This window comes from Vulpes vulpes, chromosome 1, assembly GCF_048418805.1.
Source record: "Vulpes vulpes isolate BD-2025 chromosome 1, VulVul3, whole genome shotgun sequence".
Classification (NCBI taxonomy): domain Eukaryota; kingdom Metazoa; phylum Chordata; class Mammalia; order Carnivora; family Canidae; genus Vulpes; species Vulpes vulpes.
In genome coordinates, this window is record NC_132780.1 from 51,525,435 (window position 1) to 51,547,370 (window position 21,936).

The following is a 21,936-nucleotide window of genomic DNA, read 5'->3' on the forward strand; positions in this document are numbered from 1 at the left end:
AGAGCACCTGTGCCCCGGGGAGAGCACGCCACACACCGTGGCTGAGCTCCCTAAAGGGCTGCAGTGCTACCTGGCTGGGCCTGGGAGCAGCTCGGAGGCGGCGCTGCGCGAAAGAAGCTGCGCAGGCCTGGAGCGCGATTCAAGCAGTGTAGGCCCCAGAGCCCAGGGCGCTGGGGGACACAGCCCAGGATCTGGCGCTCCCCCCCGGGACAGGCAGAGGCCAGGAGGGCACAGAACAGCGAGGATGCTCCTGCTGCCTGGTGGCCCGGCCCCAGAGCATCCAGGCCCCTGGGACTGAGAGCTGTGGTGGTTACTGTGAGAGATGACTCCAGGGCTAAGAGCTGGTCTCCGCCACTGTTGTTCCTCCTGGGGCCTCACAGGATAAACAACCCCCACTGAGCCTCACAGTGGCCTCACATGATAACTCCCACTGAGCCATGCACCAGGCAGGGGGCTGAGCAGCTCCCCCAGGTGCTCACACCTGAGAATCAGCACAGCAGGCCCCTCTCCCAGAAGACCAGCTAGACAGACAGGGGAAAAGCAAGTTATTGACCAAGCAGCACTGGAAAGTTCCAGGGGAAGTCAAGGGATTTACAGTATATAGAATCAGAGGATACTGCCCCTTGTTTTTTGTTTTCTGTTTGCTTCCCCCACTTTTTTTCCTTCTTCTTCTTTTCGTTTTTCTCCTTTTCCCAATACAACTTGTTTTTGGCCACTCTGCACTGAGCAAAATGACTAGAAGGAAAACCTCACCTCAAAAGAAAGAATCAGAAACAGTCGTCTCTCCCACAGAGTTACAAAATTTGATTACAATTCAATGTCAGAAAGCCAATTCAGAAGCACAATTATAAAGCTACTAGTGGCTCTAGAAAAAAGCATAAAGGACTCAAGAGACTGCATGACTGCAGAATTTAGATCTAATCAGGCAGAAATTAAAAATCAATTGAATGAGATGCAATCCAAATTAGAGGTCCTAACGACGAGGGTTAACGAGGTGGAAGAACGAGTGAGTGACATAGAAGACAAGTTGATGGCAAAGAGGGAAACTGAGGAAAAAACAGACAAACAAAAGATCATGAGGATAGATTAAGGGAAATAAATGACAGCCTCAGAAGGAAAAATCTACGTTTAATTGGGGTTCCCGAGGGCACCAAAAGGGACAGAGGGCCAGAATATGTATTTGAACAAATCATAGCTGAAAACTTTCCTAATCTGGGAAGGGAAACAGGCATTCAGATCCAGGAGATAGAGAGATCCCCCCCCCAAAATCAAGAAAATAAATTTCAAAAAATAAATAAATTTTATTTTGGGTGACGAATATTTGAAGAACAATACTGTATATTTCTGAGTATTAAGAACATTTAGTAAACTTTTGAAAATATCCTAAACACGAGTCTTTGAGTAGAGCTCACAGCAATAATTCTCCTTAACTATTAATAATATATGAATAATCCTAAAAGATCATTGCAGTATCAAGAGAAAATATGTTCAGATTTCATTTTGACAGTTCCACCTTCACCAAGTATTTCTGAGTGCCCAATATTTAGAGGGTCTGTTTCAGTTGCTTGGGATATATTATAAACAAAACATTAAGATTCTTGCCTTAAATGAAGGCTTTTAAAAATTAGCAGAAAGACCCTCACTAGGCAAGGACAGAAAATGGACTCTTCCAGGGTCTCTAGATGTGGCATCCACCTGTTGGAATAAAAGCTGGAAAGGTGATCAGCCAGGCAGGGAGAAGGGAGCCTTTGTGGCTGTAGCATAGACTACGGTCTCCAGTTGATAATGTATTACACAGAGAGGTGTTCTTGGGCCTACCCCAGCAACGGGACAGCAGATAAAGCCTAAGTGCCCAATAATGGGACTGTCACCTGGACTTCCAATGAATGACTCAGACTACTTATGTGAATTCATTTCATCCTATTGGGTAGATGATTTTGAACTTAATAGCAAATCCAATCATAATTCTAAAAGTATATATATATAAAGGAGTATGAAGGGGATGATTTGAAATATTTTGAGAAACTGAGAAAAAATTCTAAGATGAATGACTTTCTTTATATTCCACCTAATTATAAAAATAGAGCAAACAGTAATCTCTTATTTTCAGGGAACACAGCACTAATTAGTTATTATCCTCTGTTTTTGCAGATGCATCTTGGCAAAGGTGCTGGCAGCTCTAGTGTGTGATGTTCTATTTCCAAAGTTCTAGGTGTTCTTCATTTCCTGATTGAAACACTTCAGTGAAAAATTCAGTATCAGGCTAGAAAGTTGTAGTATTTCAGTTCATATGAGGTATATGCCAGCCCTGATCCCAAAAGGATATGTTGCTAACAGAATGTAGGGATTGGGTCATGAGCAGTCTTGTGCAATGTCTTTAAGAATGACAATTTGGTATGTGATCATATTTAAAATCAGTAGGAAAGGGATGAATTATCAAATGGTATGTGGAATTGGGTATTAATACACAAGAAAAAGACTGTAGATTCTTAGGGCAATTGACATCAAAGGGAGCACTGGATACAGAGGATTTTACTTTGTATGCAGTTAGGATGGTGAATATTTTGCTCTGTCAGTATGATGATGGATCCAGGTAGCAATGCTGGCCATTAGTGTAGTGAAGTCTTGCTCAGTAGCTTGATTCCAGTGTTATCACAGAATAGTCACTCACCAAGGGCATCTAGTTTGACAACTCAGATGTGCTCAGCAGCTGACTTTCCTCCCACAGTTGACAGCACCAAAGAGGGGTGCTTTTGTCAGCAGTTTTACTACTGTGTGTCAAAAACCTAGGCAGTATAAGGACCAGAGTCAGTAAAAATGCCCAAAGTTTCAAATGGAATATTTGCCAGTGTTGAGAACATCCTTAAGTCCTGCACAAGGAGAGCAGCCACATCAATTTTTAGGTCTGCATCATGGCACTGAAGTTGAGTAGTCAGTGTCCAGTGATGCCCACTAGCCTGTCAGTTAACCAAGCCCAGTTCGAGTAAGTTCCATGAATGAAGGGCCCTACCAAGCCAGCAGCTTTGCTTCAGGCAGCAGAATGGACGGTAAGTTTCCTCTGCTACAATTCGACATACAGCTAAGATACTGCTGGGACCAGTACAGCTGTATTCTTAAATATACCATGTACATTTTACACAAGGCTTGTATCCTCTGTATCTTTTTAGCCAGTTAAGATAACACACTCTAAAATTGGAATATCAAGTCAGAAGCTCCTCTGAGTCAGGTGTATAGTGTATAGAGTCCAAGAGTAAGCTAATAGTTGCTTTACAAAAAATATATATACTTGTTAGGGTATCAAGTCAAACTACCCTTTCCCACACCTCCAGGCCATCTCCTTTTGCCAGAAATTCCAATCAACAGAATGACCAGTCACAGAGACTGAAGCCCAAAGTGGTCATTAAGGGCTGTGGGAACTCAAAGGTATCTTCTTTACACACAAATCTTCCTGACTGGGAGAATCCCTTCTGAGTTATGGGAAGGGTAAATATGACATATACCACACTCCTACTACACTTTCATATTTAGAAGTAACCACAGTACACAGCACTGGCCTAAAGGCCTCATTTATTCACAGGGTCACATTCATTTCACCCCCTCCTACTGTAACCCTTACCCTAACAGCATTTTCTAAATCTAGATCCTTCTTACTTCCACGTAAAGTGGTAAAATTTTGACTTGGGCACTTGTATCCCATAAAACCATAAAAGTTTGAGCCTCTCTTCTCCCTTAAAGTTCCCCCAAATATTTGGGTAGGTGCCAATGAATATATGCCCCCTTTGGAGTCAGAAAAATTTATTTTCCTTGAAACAGCTGATATTGGGGCATAGAGAGGTACAACAAAGCGTGAAGGGAGAGCAGCTTCAACCAAAAATTTTTTCAACTTTTTAGGTTCACTGAAAGCCTTTGAACAGGTGGCATCTATTTCATTACACTGAAGGGAGATTTTTTTTTTTTTAATGAATTCTCTGATGATCTTAGAGAGACTCCTCACAAACCAACCCTTTAATAAGTGTTGTACCCACTGACTGATGTAAGCTTGGCTTACACAGTAACTTTCTACCTCCCCAACAGAGGGATGGCTAAATTATGTTCAAAAGGAAACAGACATGAATATGTGAGAGCTCAACAGAATACAAGCTTACTGCTTGATCACAAAATGTTCAAAAAGTAAAGACATGAACGAGAATTTTGTTGTACATTTCAGGCACCCTGGCTTTTACCTTGTAAAAGCTGTGCCATGTTACAACATGATACTCCAGGTTGTCCTGGGTCATCTCCATTCTATTGTGACAGCATCCTAGTAGTTCATCAGCGAGGTCTTTTGTCATGACTGGGTGTGGCATAAAACATGAAAATCCACAGTCCCAAAGCCCTACTTGGAGCAAAAGGAGACCTGGAAATTTTGTGTGAGTTATTTAAAGGACATGGCTTCATTCAAAAGGGCTTTCCATAGTATCCTAAAAGAATTATCAGCCTATGTGTATTCTCTGATATCCTTTCAGGATTGCTTTTTGGATAAAATTCTTCCTACGTTCATATTTATATAGTTTCTCTCCTGTGTGGGTTTCCTGGAGTCAAATGGCTTGGTCCTTCAACCATACGGATTTTCCAAAGTTATTTTATCAATGGGGTTTTCCGCCCTCCTGAATTCTCTGGCAAACATTTAGAGTTGACTTCTTATATAACTTTCCAAATTCATTACCTTCATAAGATTTCTCCCCATTGTGAATTCTCTGATGTATTCTGAGGTTTGATTTCTGGCCAAAAGTTTTCGCACATTTGTTACACTGAAAAGGTTTCTCCCCTGTATGAATTCTCTGATGATCACTAAGGATCGCCTTCCGGACGAATTTTTTGCCACATTCATTACACTTAAATGGTTTCTCCCCAGTATGAATCCTTTGATGTACTCTAAGGGTTGATGTCCGGGCAAAAGTCTTCCCACATTCATTACATTTAAATGGTTTCTCTCCTGTGTGTGTTTTCTGATGTTGAATAAGATGGTCTTTTCTCCAGAAGGATTTTTCACATTCGTTACATTGATATGTTTTCTCACCGCTGTGAGTTCTCTGATGTATTCTAAGGTTTGACTTCTGACCAAAAGTTTTCCCACATTCTTTACACTGAAAAGATTTCTCTCCTGTGTGAATTCTATGATGATCTCTGAGGGTTGACTTTTGAACAAAAGTTTTCCCACATTCGCTACATTTATAGGGTTTCTCTCCTGTATGAATTCTCTGATGTCCCCTGAGGGTTGACTTCTGGACAAATGTTTTCCCACATTCATTACATTTATAGGGTTTCTCTGCTGTGTGAATTCTCCGATGTGTACTGAGGTGTGACTTCTGGGAGAAAGTTTTTCCACATTCATTACATTCAAATGGTTTCTCTCCTGTGTGAGTTCTCTGATGTTGAATGAGATGTCCTTTTTGAAAGAAGGATTTACCACATTCTTTACATTTATAGGGTTTTATCTCAGAGTGAGTTCTCTGGTGTACTTTGTGAGCTGATATCTGGTAGGATTTCCTGCTTTTATGATACTCAGAGGATTTATCCTCAGTTTGTGTTCTTTCATTACACACCAATGGGTTCTCTTCCGTGATAATTCTCTGAAGTTGAGTGAGGTGTGACTTCCTGTTGAAATTATTTCCACTTGCATTACATTCATTTTGTTTCATAGCCATGTTAAACTTACTATACTCCTTAAGAGCTGACTTCTCACAGATGGATTTCCCATATTGGTTAAAAGGAGAGCATTTCTCCTCTATCCCAGTTCTTTTACAGTCAAAGATAGTTGTTTTTTTGTTTTCCCTACATTCATCTTTATAGGATTTTTCTCTTGTATGAATACTCTTATGTGTAACACAAGTAGCCTCATCATAGAAGGCTTTTCCAATTGCATTATATTTAAAAGCTTGCTCCAACGTTTGACACTTTTGATTCTCAGGAAGATTTTCCTTATAACTAAGAGCTTTCCCATTTTTATTATATTCATGAAATTCCTCTTCAGTATGAGTTGTCTCAAACTTAATTTTGAAAGACAAATTTTCACAGACACTATAGCAATTTGTTTTTTTGGTTAGGTAAGTTCTACTATTAATGACAAATTGGGAAATTTTTTGCAAATTTACTCCCCAGGAGTCATATTTATGGGACATTTTTGTTGAAACAGGAGCTATGTGCAGATTAAATTGTTTCCCCCAAACTTCCTCTTCCTCTCCAGTCAATGGTTTATTATTGATGAATATTATTTCCTGCAAGTGTTTATCTTTGATTTTCTTGTTCCTCTTCATCAGGTCATCATCTCTGTAATCTTCTAAAACAGAGATAAATTGAAAACATCTTAAGAATCTTACATTTATTATGGGTGGGACCTATAGACAAATAACCTATATTGCATTTTGTTTTTTCGTTTTCCAAGATTAAATAATTTATGTGTGTGTGTCCTCACCCTTCTTTAAAAAACTTATTGGTACAGTGAAAATGAGAGAGGAAACTGGTAATTAATACCTATCTGTATTTGGATTGTGATAAGTTGCCCTTCCAACTGAGGTGGAGAAAGAATAGAAATTAGACTTTATAGGAGTGGTTATTTTGAGCAACAGGAAAACCAGATAATGGGATGAACACAACAAAACTATATAAACTTAAGTTCAGCAACAAAATAATTAGGAGATAATGAACACTGATAGATTAGGACCAACAGGGGAAGAGTTTGCTTTGAGGAAATATATTATAGTCCTATGCTACCTAGGATATACTGATAGACTACTCAAGAGTCTACTACTTCCAATTTGATATCTCTTATTTCTATTCAATCCTTCAACATCAAATCAAAATTGATTTCAACTTTCCTCATGATTAAATGAAGCAGCTCAGGATCTAATCCATCTCATAGTAATAAGTCATGGAAGTACAAACAAATATAAAACTGACAAAAGGAAAATCCTTCTTGCAACTAAATTAGATTTGCTGCTCAATTCTGCTTTGGTACCTTTATTTTATCAAAATTCAATGATAAGTGAACCTGATCATCTCATCCTAAATTTCCACACTTTAATTTGATATGAGGAGTTCATGTATTTTATGTATGCATGTATATATGTAGGCTCTATGCCCAGTGTGGGGTTTGAACTCAAGACCTTGAAATTAAGAGTTGCATGCTCTACCAACTGAGCCATTGAAGTGCTCCGAGGGATATGATTTTAAATGGGGTATCATGGAAGGCTTTACTGCAAAGACGGCACTTAAGAAAGTCAAAATAATTTATGCATTATAGATGGCTGTCCTTTGAGATTTTTAGGAGTTGTAAATACCATCTACTATTTTTGGTTCATCTCTTCACTTTCTTAAGTATGAAACATAATTTATATCTGCATAAAACTTATATGTGCAACTTAACAGTACAGAGTTAACACTAGTGTAATACGAAACAATGTCAAACTGAAACCAATACTACACTGTATGTTAACTTGAGTTAAAAAAAAAAAAAAAACATGCCGAGAAACACAACACAAAAATGGCTCTGCAAAAATCCCTATTTATCTCTGCCTAGTTACAATCCTTCATGCTTAAGAGTTGACTATGCTTCTAATATTTATGTAATTGTTTCTTTGATTTTTTTTGAGGTTTTACCATCAATGTATGAATTCCCAAAAACGTAATTGAGTTTTGCATTTCTGACATCTACACAAATGTAACCATACATGCATATTTACATTGTTTGGTTTCTTTTAAGATTATGTACCTAATTTTCCCTTAAGGAATATAACTCTTCATCTACTGCTGATGAACTCAATTTTTAACAAAAACAAACAATATTTCCATAAATATTGTTTTATTCATCCTAGGGAATACAATCATGCCTTTTGGGAGGGCATATAGTTAGGAAAAGAATTCTTTGCTCACAGGTTATATAAAACTTTAACCTGACTTGGTAACACAGGGGTTTTACCAGTTTACATTTTCCATCAGAAAGATTCTTTAATATTTCATATCCCCATCAGGATTTGGCTTTGCCATATTGTTAATCTCATCTCGTACTGTGTTTCTCCTTTTGCTTTGTATTTTATTTTGAAATCCATGAAAGCTAATGAAAGCTTGAACATATTTTCCAAGATTTAATGGCCATTTAAAAGTTCCTGTTCAGTCTTCTGCTTATTTTTCAATTGGGTTGCCACCTTTTCCTATGTTGACTTGTGAAAGTTTTAACATTTTCAGGATACTAATCCTTTCAAGGATACTTGTACTATATACCTATTCTGGTACTCTGTGCTTGTCTTCTCATCCTTTTTTTTTTCTTCTCATCCTTTTAATAGTATCTCTTATAAACAAAGTTCTCAATTTTTATGTAGTCAGGTTTATTAATCATTTTCTTTTGATTGGTGCTTTTTTGGTCTTTGAGCCTAAAAGAAAAAGTCTTGAAATACAAAGGTGTTTATTCCTAAACTGACCTTCTTGAGTTTTAAATACCCCAAGAGAATTCTGTCTGCTAGTGCTTAGTAACTCACCTAGGTGGCTCTGGTTTGAGAATTCTTCCTCCAACAACCAAGGCTCCTCTCCTTGCTCCAACTTGAAGATTACTGCTGGTTTAAAAATGCAGTTCCCTGTAGACAGAGAACAATGGAGTACTTAGGACAGATGATGAGCTTTTGGTTTCTTTTCTTTTCTTTTCTTTTTTTTTTTTTTTGAGCTTTTGGTTTCTTAATTGTAAAAAGATACAGCTTTAGAAGTAGCACCCTGAAGATCCTGATTTAAAATCATCATGTGGAATTGACAACTCCTCTTAATTCTCAAGAGGCTTAGTTAATTTTATACTCCTGAATGAAATGCCTCAAAGACATTACAATCTAAATATTCATATATATTAGTGCATAAAAAGGAAATGCCTTCAATATGGTGTGATGAGGATAAGTTATATTTATATGCTCACCCACTGAGACTAGGTTGTTGTAGTTCTCCAGCATCACATCTCTATATAGGGTCCTTTGCATAGGACCCATTTGCTGCCACTCCTCTTGGGTGAATTCCACAGTCACATCCTTGAATGATATTGATGCCTGTAACAGTACACTTCTGTTCAATCTTAAGGGTTCAAAATTAGGTGACATACTCATAAAAACAATTCTTTACTGTAAAGAATTTAAAACAAATGAATAGGGCGCCTGGGTGGCTCATTAATTGAGCATTTGTCTTTGGCTCAGTTCATGATCCTGGGGTCCTGGGATCAAGTTCCACATTGGGCTCCCCACAGGGAGTCTGCTTCTCCCTCTGCCTCTGTCTCTGCTTCTCTCTGTGTGTCTCTCATGAATAAATAAATAAAATCTTAAAAAAATGAATATAAAGAATGCTTATTTTGAATCTAACTTTAACTTATATTTTGGAGGTAGTCAATGAGTAAAAATGTTTATAACTTAATTTCTATATATTTATGAGTTCTCTGCACATACTCTAAGTATATTAAACTTTGTTTTAAAAAATTTTTTAAAGCAAAAATGATAAATTTCCTACAATTTTTATCCAACACCCTAATATCTACCCTGGGCATATTGTAGGGTAAGAGTCAACAGATTATGACCTGTGGCCAAATCTAGCTTGCCACTTCTTTAATAAATAAAGTTTTCTTGCAACATAGCCACCCACCCACCCCCATCATTCTGTACTGTTCATGGTAGTTTTTGTGCTGTAACCACAGAGTCTAGTAATTCTATTGGAGACCTTATGACTATCAAAACTATCTGACCCATTACAGACAAGATTTGCCAACTTTTGGACTATCCAATCAATTAAAGGAAAGACTAAAAACAACAGAGAAAACACAATTAACAGAGAGGGATATATGTAGATCGAAAAAATATACATAATTATCAGCCAAAAGAAAGTTGGTGTGGTTATGTTACTATGAAAACAATAAGAGTAAGAAATTATCATTAAACATGGTAACTGGGCAGCCTGGGTGGCTCAGCGGTTTAGCGCTGCCTTCAGCCCAGGGTGTGATCCTGGAGACCCGGGATTGAGTCCCACGTCAGGCTCCTTGCATGAAGCCTGCTTCTCCCTCTGCCTGTGTCTTTGCCTCTCTCTCTCTCTGTGTCTCTCATGAATAAATAAATAAAATCTTAAAAAAAATAAAATGGTAATTATTTATGATCCTTTTAACAGAAGATGTAAGAAACATAAATTGTTATGCATTTGAAAACTTAGCTTCTAAATACAGTCAATTCTCATTATTTGCAGGTGCTGTATCTGTAAATTTACTTCACTAAAATATACTACTAACCTCAATACTCATGACTTTGTAATATTTATGGACACTTGGAGAAAGGTAAAAAATTTGAGTGTCCAACACATTTTCCCAGCTGGAGCTGAACAGCATAATGCTTTGTCAAATGTTTGTTTTGCAATCTATTTATCATATTCTTTGCATTTTTGTGCTTTTGCTTGGTGTTTTCATTTTTAAAATGCTCCTCCACCCATGTAATGCAGATATGCTGTCTAGTATTCCTGAGTGCAAGAAGGTTGTGATATGCCTTAGAGAGATCAAGGGTGTTAGATAAATTTTGAGAATTAATTATGCTGCTCTTAGCTATAGTCCTTGTTCATGAAGTAATATATTAAATAAGATATTTGTAAACAGAAACACACATAAAACAAGGTTGTATGTTGAATGGTTGACCAAAATGTGACTAGAAACACAGGAACTTAACCTTGTCTTTACTCTAGAAGCAATGATTCAGTATTTGCTAATTTAGTGATCACAGCAATTTTATAGAAAACCCCTGAGAATAGTAAGAATCAACTATATATAAACAAAGTTGATAGAAATGAGAGATGGATCCATAATTAATTATAAATAATTTTAACACAACTCACAGGGCAAGGTGACTGAAAACACCAATAGAGATTTAGAAAGGGGTCAGCAGCAGCCAAGAGGGAAAATCTGGTCTGCTCATTTTTGTTTTGTTTTGTTTTGTAAGTAAGATTTTATTGGAACACAGTCACATTCATTTGTTTATATATTATCTACGACTGCTACAGCACTACAACCATAGAGTTCAATATTTCCAAAAAAGACCGTATCTCCCATTAAGCCTACTATCTGACATTTACAGATGAAGTTTGCTGATCACTGATACAGAAGGTTTAAATGATATAAATAACAATTTGAGTAACTGAAACATATAGGATAACCTAATTATAACAAATCATTTTCTGGTGCATTTTGCGTATTGGAAATAAAAACAGTAAGTCTCATCAAATTAGAAAAGACTACAATCATACAGTGTAGCTCTGGGTTTTAGCTCAGATGTAGAGAGCTGAAAAGAGCAATACTATCATCCTTACAATAAAAGCAAAGGTAGGCAGGTTGAAAAATGAAGGTTTTTGTTTTTTTTCTTAATTCATCAGAGAAATAAAACGGCTTAACAAACAATTTGAATCAGGAGAGAGACAGGTATCTGTAGGGAGAATCAGGACCTGCTTGTTTGTTTACTGGACCATATGCTACCAAACTTCATATAAGATGAAAGGAAGATAAAGCTAGAAAAATATTAACAACCTGCTAAAGGCCACATGTGCACAAATGTTAGAGTATGAAGTCCCTGAGGAGGTGGTGTGTGTCACAGACATAGTGTGATTTCTAGCTTTTCGTGAAATTTTCTCCAGGAACCTAGTCTGTTCATAGAGATGACTGGGGGAGAAATTGAAGGAAGTCCTTTCCTGCCCCATGTGCTACTTGCTAGTGTAGGGAAATAATAGTCACTGCTTAAATCCACTCATACATATATAGATATATTGCTTATTTAGGGAAAGGTCAATAAAACAAATAACTGTGTAAGGAGCCTCGGTGTCCATCGAAAGATGAATGGATAAAGAAGATGTGGTCTATGTATACAATGGAATATTACTCAGCCATTAGAAACGACAAATACCCACTATTTGCTTCAACGTGGATGGAACTGGAGGGTATTATGCTGAGTGAAATGAGTCAATCGGAGAAGGACAAACATTATATGTTCTCATTCATTTGGGGAATATAAATAATAGTGAAAGGGAATAGAAGGGAAGGGAGAAGAAATGGGTAGGAAATATCAGAAAGGAAGACAGAACATAAAGACCCCTAACTCTGGGAAACGAACTAGGGGTGGTAGAAGGGGAGGAGGGCGGAGAGTGGGGGTGAATGGGTGATGGGCACTGAGGGGGGCACTTGGCGGGATGTTATTCTGTATGTTGTTATTCTGTATGTTGGCAATTGTTATTCTGTATGTTGGCAAATTGAACACCAATAAATAAATTTATTATTAAAAAACAACAACAACAAATAACTTAATGTATTGGTTGTGTCCCCTTGCACATAGTTTTCAAATGTTGCCCAGACCCATCTACTTTATCTCTCCTAAGTAATAAAGTATCTAAATGGTGAGATGTAAATTCTTAGTGCCTAAAACTGAGGTTAAATTAGAAGATAAGCCTCAGAGAACTGTCATTATTTGACTTGTCTTGTAGCTCCCTGTAACATCCCACTCATATAGCTGTCTTCATTTCACATAACTCAAAGCTTGCCCACTGCATACAGCATTTTCTCTGGGGAGCATGACATTAGTTAAGAAAGAAAAAAACTCATGAGATATTGTTTACCATCATAGCTATCTCAGGCAGTTTGTAACAATTAAAGGGAACAACAGTCTAATTAAAAAGCTTAAAAGGAAAAGCTGAAGCATGATATATACAGAAGGGGCTTTGAAAAGCTCAGACATCTCTCTGGGAATCTACAAGGTGGCACATATGCCCTGGGCTATGAGAAAGTACTAAACTTGCTTCTCATTAACCTTGAGGCTCTGTGAAAAGTGAAGGTGAATACAAAATAGTAAATGCCAGGCTAACTGTTGAAGGGATGCCCCAACATATACATCTTGGCAAAGATTAGAGCCTTACCGGTTACATGTCCTTAAGGAAATTATTGTCCAATTATTAGCTGACTATTTAGCTAATAGAGTGGAGACGTCAGTGGCCAGACATGACAAAGAATATAGGTTGTACAGAATCCATTCAACAGAGTCACTAAACAAATGACAGCTGTGGTGCAGTGATATTATGATGATAAATCAACACAATATATTTTAAATGTCAAGTTTTCAACAAAAATTTAAGACAAACAAATGAAAAAGTATATGTATAAAACAGTGTAGAAACTGTCTCTGAGGAAGTCCAGACACTGGACTTACTAGACAAAGACTTTCAATAAACTTAAATATATACCAATAACTAAAGAAAACCGTACCTAAAAAAAACAAAAAAAAAAAGGTATAAGAACACATTTTCACGGAATAAAGGATACATATAGACAGAAAATAATATATATATGATGAAAAAGCAAGCTGAAATTCTGAAATAACAGAATTTGAAAATTTGAAATCCAAAATATGAAAATGCAGTAATAGAAGTGAAAAATTCACTAAAAGTCTTAACAGTAGATCTGAACATGAAGAACCAATTTTGAATATAAACCTAGTGAGATGATACAATCTGAGGACAGAAAGTTAAAAGCAGGGAAAATGAACAAAAAGCCTCAGTGACCTGTGGGAAAAAATCAAATATCCAAATACAGCAATATCCACATGAAAGGAGGAGGAGGAGAGAGGAAAAGGGGCAGAAAAACAGAGTAAATCTTGAAAGCAGCAAAAGGGAACTGACATCACTTTTAAATGCTCCTGAATAAAGTTAACAGTTGATTTGTCATCAGAAACTGGGGAGACCAGAAGACAGTGGTATAACAAATTTTAAAGGATGAAAGGAAAGTCTATCAATCAAGACTTCAACATTCAGCAACAGTGAAGAAGAAATTATGGAAGTCCCAAAAAAAACAAAGACTGGGAAAATCTGTCACTAGTACACCTGCCATATAAGAAACATTAACAGAGAAGTCATTCACTTTGTAATGAGAATGCATTAGATAATAGCTCAAATCAATATGAATAAAGAAAACTATGTAGGTAAAAGTTACTACACAGCTGAAAATACAAAGGGCTCTATAAGCATATTTTTTTGGTATTTATTTTTCTCCTATATGATTTCAAGAAAACTGCATAAAGCAGTAATTAAAAATCTCACACAATGCATAAAAATGTAATTTAGATAATAACAGCACAAAGAAGAAGGGGATGGAACTATAGAGGAGGAAGGTTTTAGAATATTCTTGAAATTAGGGATCCCTGGGTGGCACAGCGGTTTAGCGCCTGCCTTTGGCCCAGGGCACGATCCTGGAGACCCGGGATCGAATCCCACATCGGGTTCCTGGTGCATGGAGCCTGCTTCTCCCTCTGCCTATGTCTCTGCCTCTCTCTCTCTGTGTGTGACTATCATAAATTAAAAAAAAAAAAAAAGACTTAAAAAAAAGACTTAGAATATTCTTGAAATTATAAGTTGGTATTCATCTGAGTAAGACTGTCATGGTTAAGATGTTAGCATTAAGATAACAACTAATGGAAAAAATGCAGTAAAGTCACAAGGTAATTAAAATGGTACACTAGGAAAATAATAAAATGGTACACTAGGAAATATTAGTTCAATAAAAAAGCAAAAAAAACTGAAATATAAAAACAAAAAGGACTTGTCATATACTGAAAAGAAATGTCTAAATGGAAGACATACATGCTACTTATTGGTAATCACATTAAATGTTAGTGGCTAAATACTTAAATTAAAAAGTGGAGACTGGCAGAATAGATAAAAAAAAAAAAAAGACCATTATCCAATTATATACTGTCTGCTAGAGACACTTTACATTTAAAGACACAATAGCGTGAAATTAAGACTGGTGAAAGATATACTATGTAAGCAGTAACCAACAGAACCCTGGACTGCCTATATTAGGAACAGACAAAATAGACCTTAAGGCAAAAATAGGAGAGAATAAGGACATTTTATAATGGTAAAAGCATCAATACATGAAGACAATATAATAATTATAAACATACCTAAAATACAAACACTTGAAGAAAAAACTAATAATTAAAAAGACAAACACTTCAACAATAACAGCTGTAAATTTTAATGCCCCACTTTCATAATGGATAGAACTACCAAATAGAAAACTAATATGGGAAAAGCACACTTAATACTGTATCAATTAGACCAAGACAGATACAAAGATAAATATCTACAAGACTACCCAGGCCAACACCTGTGGCATACACATTCTTCTCAAGTACACATGAACACTCTCCAATATAGATTACACATTAGGTCACAAAACAAGTCTTAATACATATTAAAGGTTAAAATTTTATATCTCCTATGATGAAAATAAAACAAGGAATCAATGAGAAGGAAAATTGGGAAGTTCAAAAATATGTGAAATGAAACAGCACATTCTAAAGAAACCCCCAAAAGATTGAAGAATACTAACAAGGGAATTACAAAATACTTTGAGAGAAATGAAAATGAAAACACAACATACATCAAAAGTCATGGGATACAGCTAATACAGTACTTATTGGGGAAATTTATAGCTGTAAAACCTATATTTTAAAAGATCTTAAATTAGAGGCACCAGGGTGGCTTGTGGTTAAGTGTCTGCCTTTGGCTCAGGGTGTGATCCTGGGGTCTTGGGATTGAGTCTCACATCAGGCTCCTCGCAGGAAGCCTGCTTCTCCCTCTGCCGTGTCTCTGCCTCTCTCTCTGTCTCTCATGAATAAATAGGTAAAATTTTAAATAAATAAATAGATCTCAAATCAATAACCTACTTGTACACCTTAAGCAACTGGAAAAAATAAGTGTGAACTAAACAAACTAGCAGAAAGAAATAATAAAGATTAGGGCAAACAAACAAACAAGAATAACAGAATAACAATAGAATCAACAGAACAAAGCTGGTTCTTTGAAAAATCAAATGAATTGATGAACTTTTAACAACACTCAAATTTGCTAAAATAAGAAATGAAAGTGGGGGATGTTACTACCAACCTTTCAGAAACAAAAAGGACTATCAGAAAGTACTATAAAAAACTGTATACCAACAAATGAGATAGCCTAGAGGAAAAGGACAAATTCTTGGAAACATACAAAGTACTAAAGCTGACTCAAAAAGAAATAGAAAATATGAACAGATCCATAGGAGACTGAATTAGTAATTAAAAACCTCCCAATAAAGAAAAGCTTAGGACCAGATGGCTTCACTGATGAATTCTACCAAGTGTCTAAGAAGAATTAACATAAATCCTTCTCTAACTCTTCCAAAAAATAGAAGAGGGAATCTTCTTAGCTTATTCTATGAGTTACTTTGAACTAAAGCCAGACAAATCATAAGAGGGCATTAAGGATCAATATCCTTTATGAATAAGATGCAAAATTCCTCAATAAAATACAAGCAAATAGAATAGCAGTATATTAAAATGATTATACACCATGACTAGGTAGGATTTATCCCAGGAATATGAAGGTGGCTCACTGAATGAAAATCAATCTATGTAACATACTACAGTAATAGAATGAAGAAATAAGCCACATGATCATCTCAGTTGATTACAGAAAAAGCATTTAACAAAATCTAATACCCTTTCATGATAAAAAAAAGAAAAAAAAGAAAAACACTCAACAAACTAGGAATAAAAGAGAACTTCCTCAACACAATGAAAAAAGCATTTATGGGGAACCTGGCTGGCTCACTCAGTAGAGCATGCGACTCTTGGTCTCAGGGCTGTGAGTTCATTGTGGACATTGGGGGTAGAATTTACTGGAAAAAAAAAAAAGCAGTTATGATAAACCCAGAGCTAGCATCATGCATAATGCTAAAAGACAGGATGTTTTCTTCCAAAGATAAAAAATAAGACAAGTATGCCTACTGTAACCAATTCCATTTATTACACTGGAAGTTCTAGCCCAAGCATATAGGGAAGAAAAAAAATCAAAACTGGAAAGGAAAAACATATCTTGTATATATGTACACAAGTCTTGAATGTTAATAGCAGTACTATTCACAACAGCCAAAAGACAGAAACAACCCAAATGTCCATTAGTTGATGAATGGATAAATAAAATGTAGTATATCCTTACAATGAAACCTTGAGAAAATTATGTTAAGTGAAAGAAAGTCACAAAGTCCAAATATTATATACAATTTAACTTATTTGAAATGTGCATACTAGGCAAATCTATAGTAACAAAATTAGTGGTTACTTTTGGCTGGAGTGGGGAATGTTGGGATGGCGGGGTGATAGCTAATGGTACAGTTTTTTTTGGTTTTGTTTGTTTTCTTAGGTGATAAAAATATTCTAAAATTGATTGTGATGATGACTGTACAACAGCTAATAAACTAAAAATCCACTGAACTGTATATTTTAAACATATGAATTGTATGGTATGTGAATTATACCTCCATAAAGCTAAAAAAAGAACACAAAAATAATATTATTCAGATTTTCTTATGCTTATTAAAGAAATTGAATTTATAATTAAAAACCAACTACAGGGATCCCTGGGTGGCGCAGCGGTTTGGCGCCTGCCTTTGGCCCAGGGCGCAATCCTGGAGACCCGGGATCGAGTCCCACATCGGGCTCCCGGTGCATGGAGCCTGCTTCTCCCTCTGCCTGTGTCTCTGTCTCTCTCTTTCTCTCTCTCTGTGACTATCATAAATAAATAAAAAAAAAAAAAAAAAAAAAAAACCAACTACAAAGAAACCTCAAGGCCAGGTTGCTTTATTGGCATATTTTCCCAAACGTCTAAGGAAGAATAACAGCAATCTTAAACTCTTCCAGAGAAAAGAAAATGAGGACCTGCTTTTTATGAGAGCATAATATTGATGCCAAAACTCAACCAAGACATTACATGAAAGGAAAAGTTTGGGCCAATTATCTCTCCACTAATGCACATTCAAAAATACAAACTGAAATATAAAAAAATTGAATCTAGAAACATATTAAAGGACAGTATTTTATGACCATGTGGGAATTATCTCAGGAATCCAAGATTAGTTAAACATTGTTCACCTTGTTAACAAAGAATAAAGGAAGAAAATGATATGATCTCACTAGATGTAGAAAAAGCATTTCAAAGTTTAATATCTATGTATGATTAAAAACTCCCAGGAAACCAAAAACAGAACTTTTTTTAAAAAAAGATTTTATTTATTTATTCATGAGACACAGAGAGGCAGAGACACAAGCAGAAGGAGAAGCAGGCTCTCTGTAGGGAGCCCGATGTGGGACTCGATTCTGGGACCCCCGGATCAGGCCCTGAGCTGAAGGCAGATGCCCAACCGCTGAGCCACCACCCAGGTGTCCCAGAACTTCTTTATTCTAACAAATGGTGTATAATAAAATCCTATAGTTAAATCCAGACTCAATGGTGAAATATTGAGCTCCTCCCTCGGGTTGAAATATAAGAAAAGGATTTCTATTATCATCACTTGTATTCAACCTTGCAGTGGAAAGACAAGAATAAGGCTAAAAAGAAATTAAAGATATAAAGATTGGAAAGGAACTAGTAAAAATGTCTTTATTTGCAAAAGATATGATTGCACATACTTAAAATCCAAAAGGATCTACAAATAAGTTACCAGAATAAGTGAATTTAACAAATAGCTTGATATAAGAATATTAAAAATCCACTATATTTTAATAAACCAACAATTAGAAAATGAAATTAAAAAACAGTATTTGGAAAAATAAAAAACAAAAACAAACAGTATTTGGGCAGCCCCAGTGGCCCAGTGGTTTAGCGCCACCTTCGGCCCAGGGTGTGATCCTGGAGACCCAGGATCAGGTCCCACATAGTGCTCCCTGCGTGGAGCCTGCTTGTCCCTCTGCCTGTGTCTCTGCCTCTCTCTCTCTGTGTGTCTGTCATGGATAAATAAATAAAAATCTTAAAAAAAATAAAAATAAAAAACAGTATTTATAATAGTATCAAAATGGGGGGCCTGGGTGGCTCTGTTGGTTGAGCATCTGACTCTTATCTTTATTTAGGGTCAGGTCATGATCTCAGGGTCATGAAATTGAGCCTTGCATCAGACTCCGTGCTCAGCGTATAGTTGGCTTATGATTCTCTCTATGCCCCTCCCCACACTTGCACACTCACTCTAAATAAATCTTAAAAAAAAAAAAAAAGACTAAAACAAATTAGATCAAATACATAGGAACAAATCTAATGAAAAATGTCAAGAGACTTCACCTCTACTTTGAAAAATTACCTAGCCAGAGTTTTTATGGAAACTGATGAAATTTCTATGAAAATACAAAGGACTTAAATTAGCGACTAAAGTTTTTGAAGAAGTAAAATTTTAAGGCCTCCGACTACTATACTTTATGACTTAATGCAATGCAATAGTAATTATGGCAGTGAAGTACCAGGAAAAAGATAAATAATTGGATCAAAGAAGTAGAATACATAGTCTATATATATATATATATATATATATATATATATATAGTCATATATATAGTCACTTACTTGACAACAAAGGCCTTGCTGTAATTCAGTGACAGAGGATGGTCTTTTCTACAAACGGTGCTAGTGCAACTGGATATCCACATGGAAATATGAATCTTGACACTACCTTATACCATACACAAAAACAACTGCAGGTGGATCAAGCTCAAATAATCAAGCATCTGCTAAGAACATAGGAGAATATTTGTGTGATCTTGGAGAAGGGAAAGAGCTTTCAAACAGATGCAAAAAGAGCTATAATTAAAGAAAACCTGATACTGATCTTTATTAAATTTAAGAACTTGGTTTATCAAAAGACATTACCAAAAAACCCCAAAAAGTCAAGCCACAGAATCCAAAAAAGTTGCAACATACACATCTAGTAAATGACTTGTATTGATAATACAGAAAAAACTCTGATCAATATAAAAGCAAAGAATCTAATTAAGATAAAGATCTGAGGGATCCCTGGGTGGCGCAGTGGTTTGGCACTTGCCTTTGGCCCAGGGCGCGATCCTGGAGACCCGGGATCGAATCCCACATCAGGCTCCTGGTGCATGGAGCCTGCTTCTCCCTCTGCCTATGTCTCTGCCTCTCTCTCTCTCTGTGACTATCATAAATAAATAAAAATTAAAAAAAAAAAATTAAAAAAAAAAAAGATCTGAACAAGTATTTTACATAAAAGAATATCTATACAGCCAAAACACAAATATGGTACTTGCAATTAGTATTTATTACAGAGAAGCAAACTATTAATTTCAATGAGAGACCATGATATAGCCTCAGGATGACTAAAATAAAAAACACTGATTGTAGCAAGTGTTGGTGAGAATTTGGTATAGCCAGAACACTGGTAGTATTAATTGGTTCAAGCACTTTAGAAAGCTAATTGTTGTATATGTTAAAGCTGAACATATGTTCATTCTATGAATCAGCCATTCTATTTCTAGGTAGAACCAAAAGAAATGAAGATATACCAAGAGACACAAAAGAAAGTTCACAGTGGCTTTATTTATAATAGTCCTCAAATGAAAAAAATACAAGTGAAAAACTCACCAACAAAAGAACAAGCAAATAAATCATCATACAGTTATATAATGAAATACTGCCCAGCAATAAAAAGGAAGTAGTGAAACACAGCAAGACTGATGATCTCAACAGTGTTATGTACAGAGAAGCAAGTCAGGTCTCCCCTATCTCTGAAAAAGAGTACAGATTATATATGATTCCATTCATATGTGGTTAAAAATGAAGTTATTCTTTTTTCCTGACATATGATATTAGAATAGTAGTTGTCTTTGCAGAGCAGAGCAGTAGTTATCATCTGGAAACTTCAGGGGTATGAAAATGTTCTTCATCTTAATCTGAGTAGTAAATTACATCTGTACATATGAATACAGATGTAAAAATCCACCCAGTTCATACATAAAAATGCACTTCACTAGTATTAAAATTGTACCTCAGTTAAAGAAATAACTAAAAGGAAAAAAAATAAAGAGTGCATGGAGAAAAATTAACCAAATTTTACTTAATATTTTGGGAAAGTAGGAACATGTCTATTACATTATCCCTTTGTATCTTTCCATAAGTTAAAAATTTCCCAAGATGTCACTGGTAAAAATAAAAGAAACTGGTCTAGCAAACTATGTTGAGACAAATGATGAAACAGGGAAATATATGTCACACATGTCAGAAAAAGGATTAATTCATTAGTAATTAAAAAGCTTTTTTTTTTTTAAGATTTTATTTATTTATGCATGAGAGACAGAGAGAGAGGCACAGGCAGAGGGAGAAGCAGGCTCCATGCAGGGAGCCCGATATGGGACCCAATCCTGGGTCTCCAGGATCTCACCCCGGGGCCGAAGGTGGCGCTAAACCACTGAGCCACTGGGGCTGCCCTAAAAAGCTTTTAAAATTAGCAAAAAGAAGGCTGATTAACAACTGCATGTGCATACCCATGTGTGCACACATGCAGACACACACAACTTAGAAATATACTAAACTGTGCATGATCTCTGCTCTCATTCACTTCTGGAACAGGGATCATCATCATTCTGCCCGTGTCAAGAAAAACTTAAGTCATCTTGACTCTTATCCCTTTCACATTGTTCACATTCTGCTTGTACTTCCAGATTAAAAACAAATTAAAACAGATTAAAAACAAATAAAAACATTATAAACAAAACTGCATTTATTGTATGAATTTCTTTCCCATGTTCTGTTAGAACTCAGATAAAAGGATGGTATCCAAGGACTTATAGTGTTATATGCTTTTTGTCTGATGCAAAATGCATATATTGAGGTTGTTAGGGTGGGCCCTAACCCAATTTCATTAGTGACCTTTTAAGAAGAAATCAGGACACAGATATGTATGGAGGGGAAATTGTGTGAAGACACAGGGAAAAGCCCTCCATAAGAGTCTTCTCTCACATCCCTTAGAAGGAACCAACCCTGCCCATTCCCTGATTTTGGACTTTCAGCCTTCAGACTGAGAAAGTAAATCTGTTGTATTAA

The 21,936-nt window shown here is 36.1% G+C and overlaps 1 protein-coding gene across 4 annotated transcripts in view; it reads right to left on the reverse strand.

Moving 5' to 3' along the window:
* Positions 1-1,281: 1,281 nt before the first annotated feature.
* ZNF510 (zinc finger protein 510) overlaps positions 1,282-21,936 on the reverse strand; it is a 35,323-nt gene continuing 14,668 nt past the window's right edge. For all 4 annotated transcript variants that reach the window (XM_072764141.1, XM_025984216.2, XM_072764136.1 and 1 more), the window contains 3 exons: positions 8,936-9,062; positions 8,514-8,609; positions 1,282-6,319 (listed from right to left, as the gene is read on the reverse strand). In XM_072764141.1, coding sequence (XP_072620242.1) covers positions 4,626-6,319; positions 8,514-8,609; positions 8,936-9,005 — 1,860 coding nt within the window. In that variant the 5' untranslated portion in view covers positions 9,006-9,062 and the 3' untranslated portion in view covers positions 1,282-4,625. The remainder of the gene's footprint in view (positions 6,320-8,513; positions 8,610-8,935; positions 9,063-21,936) is intronic.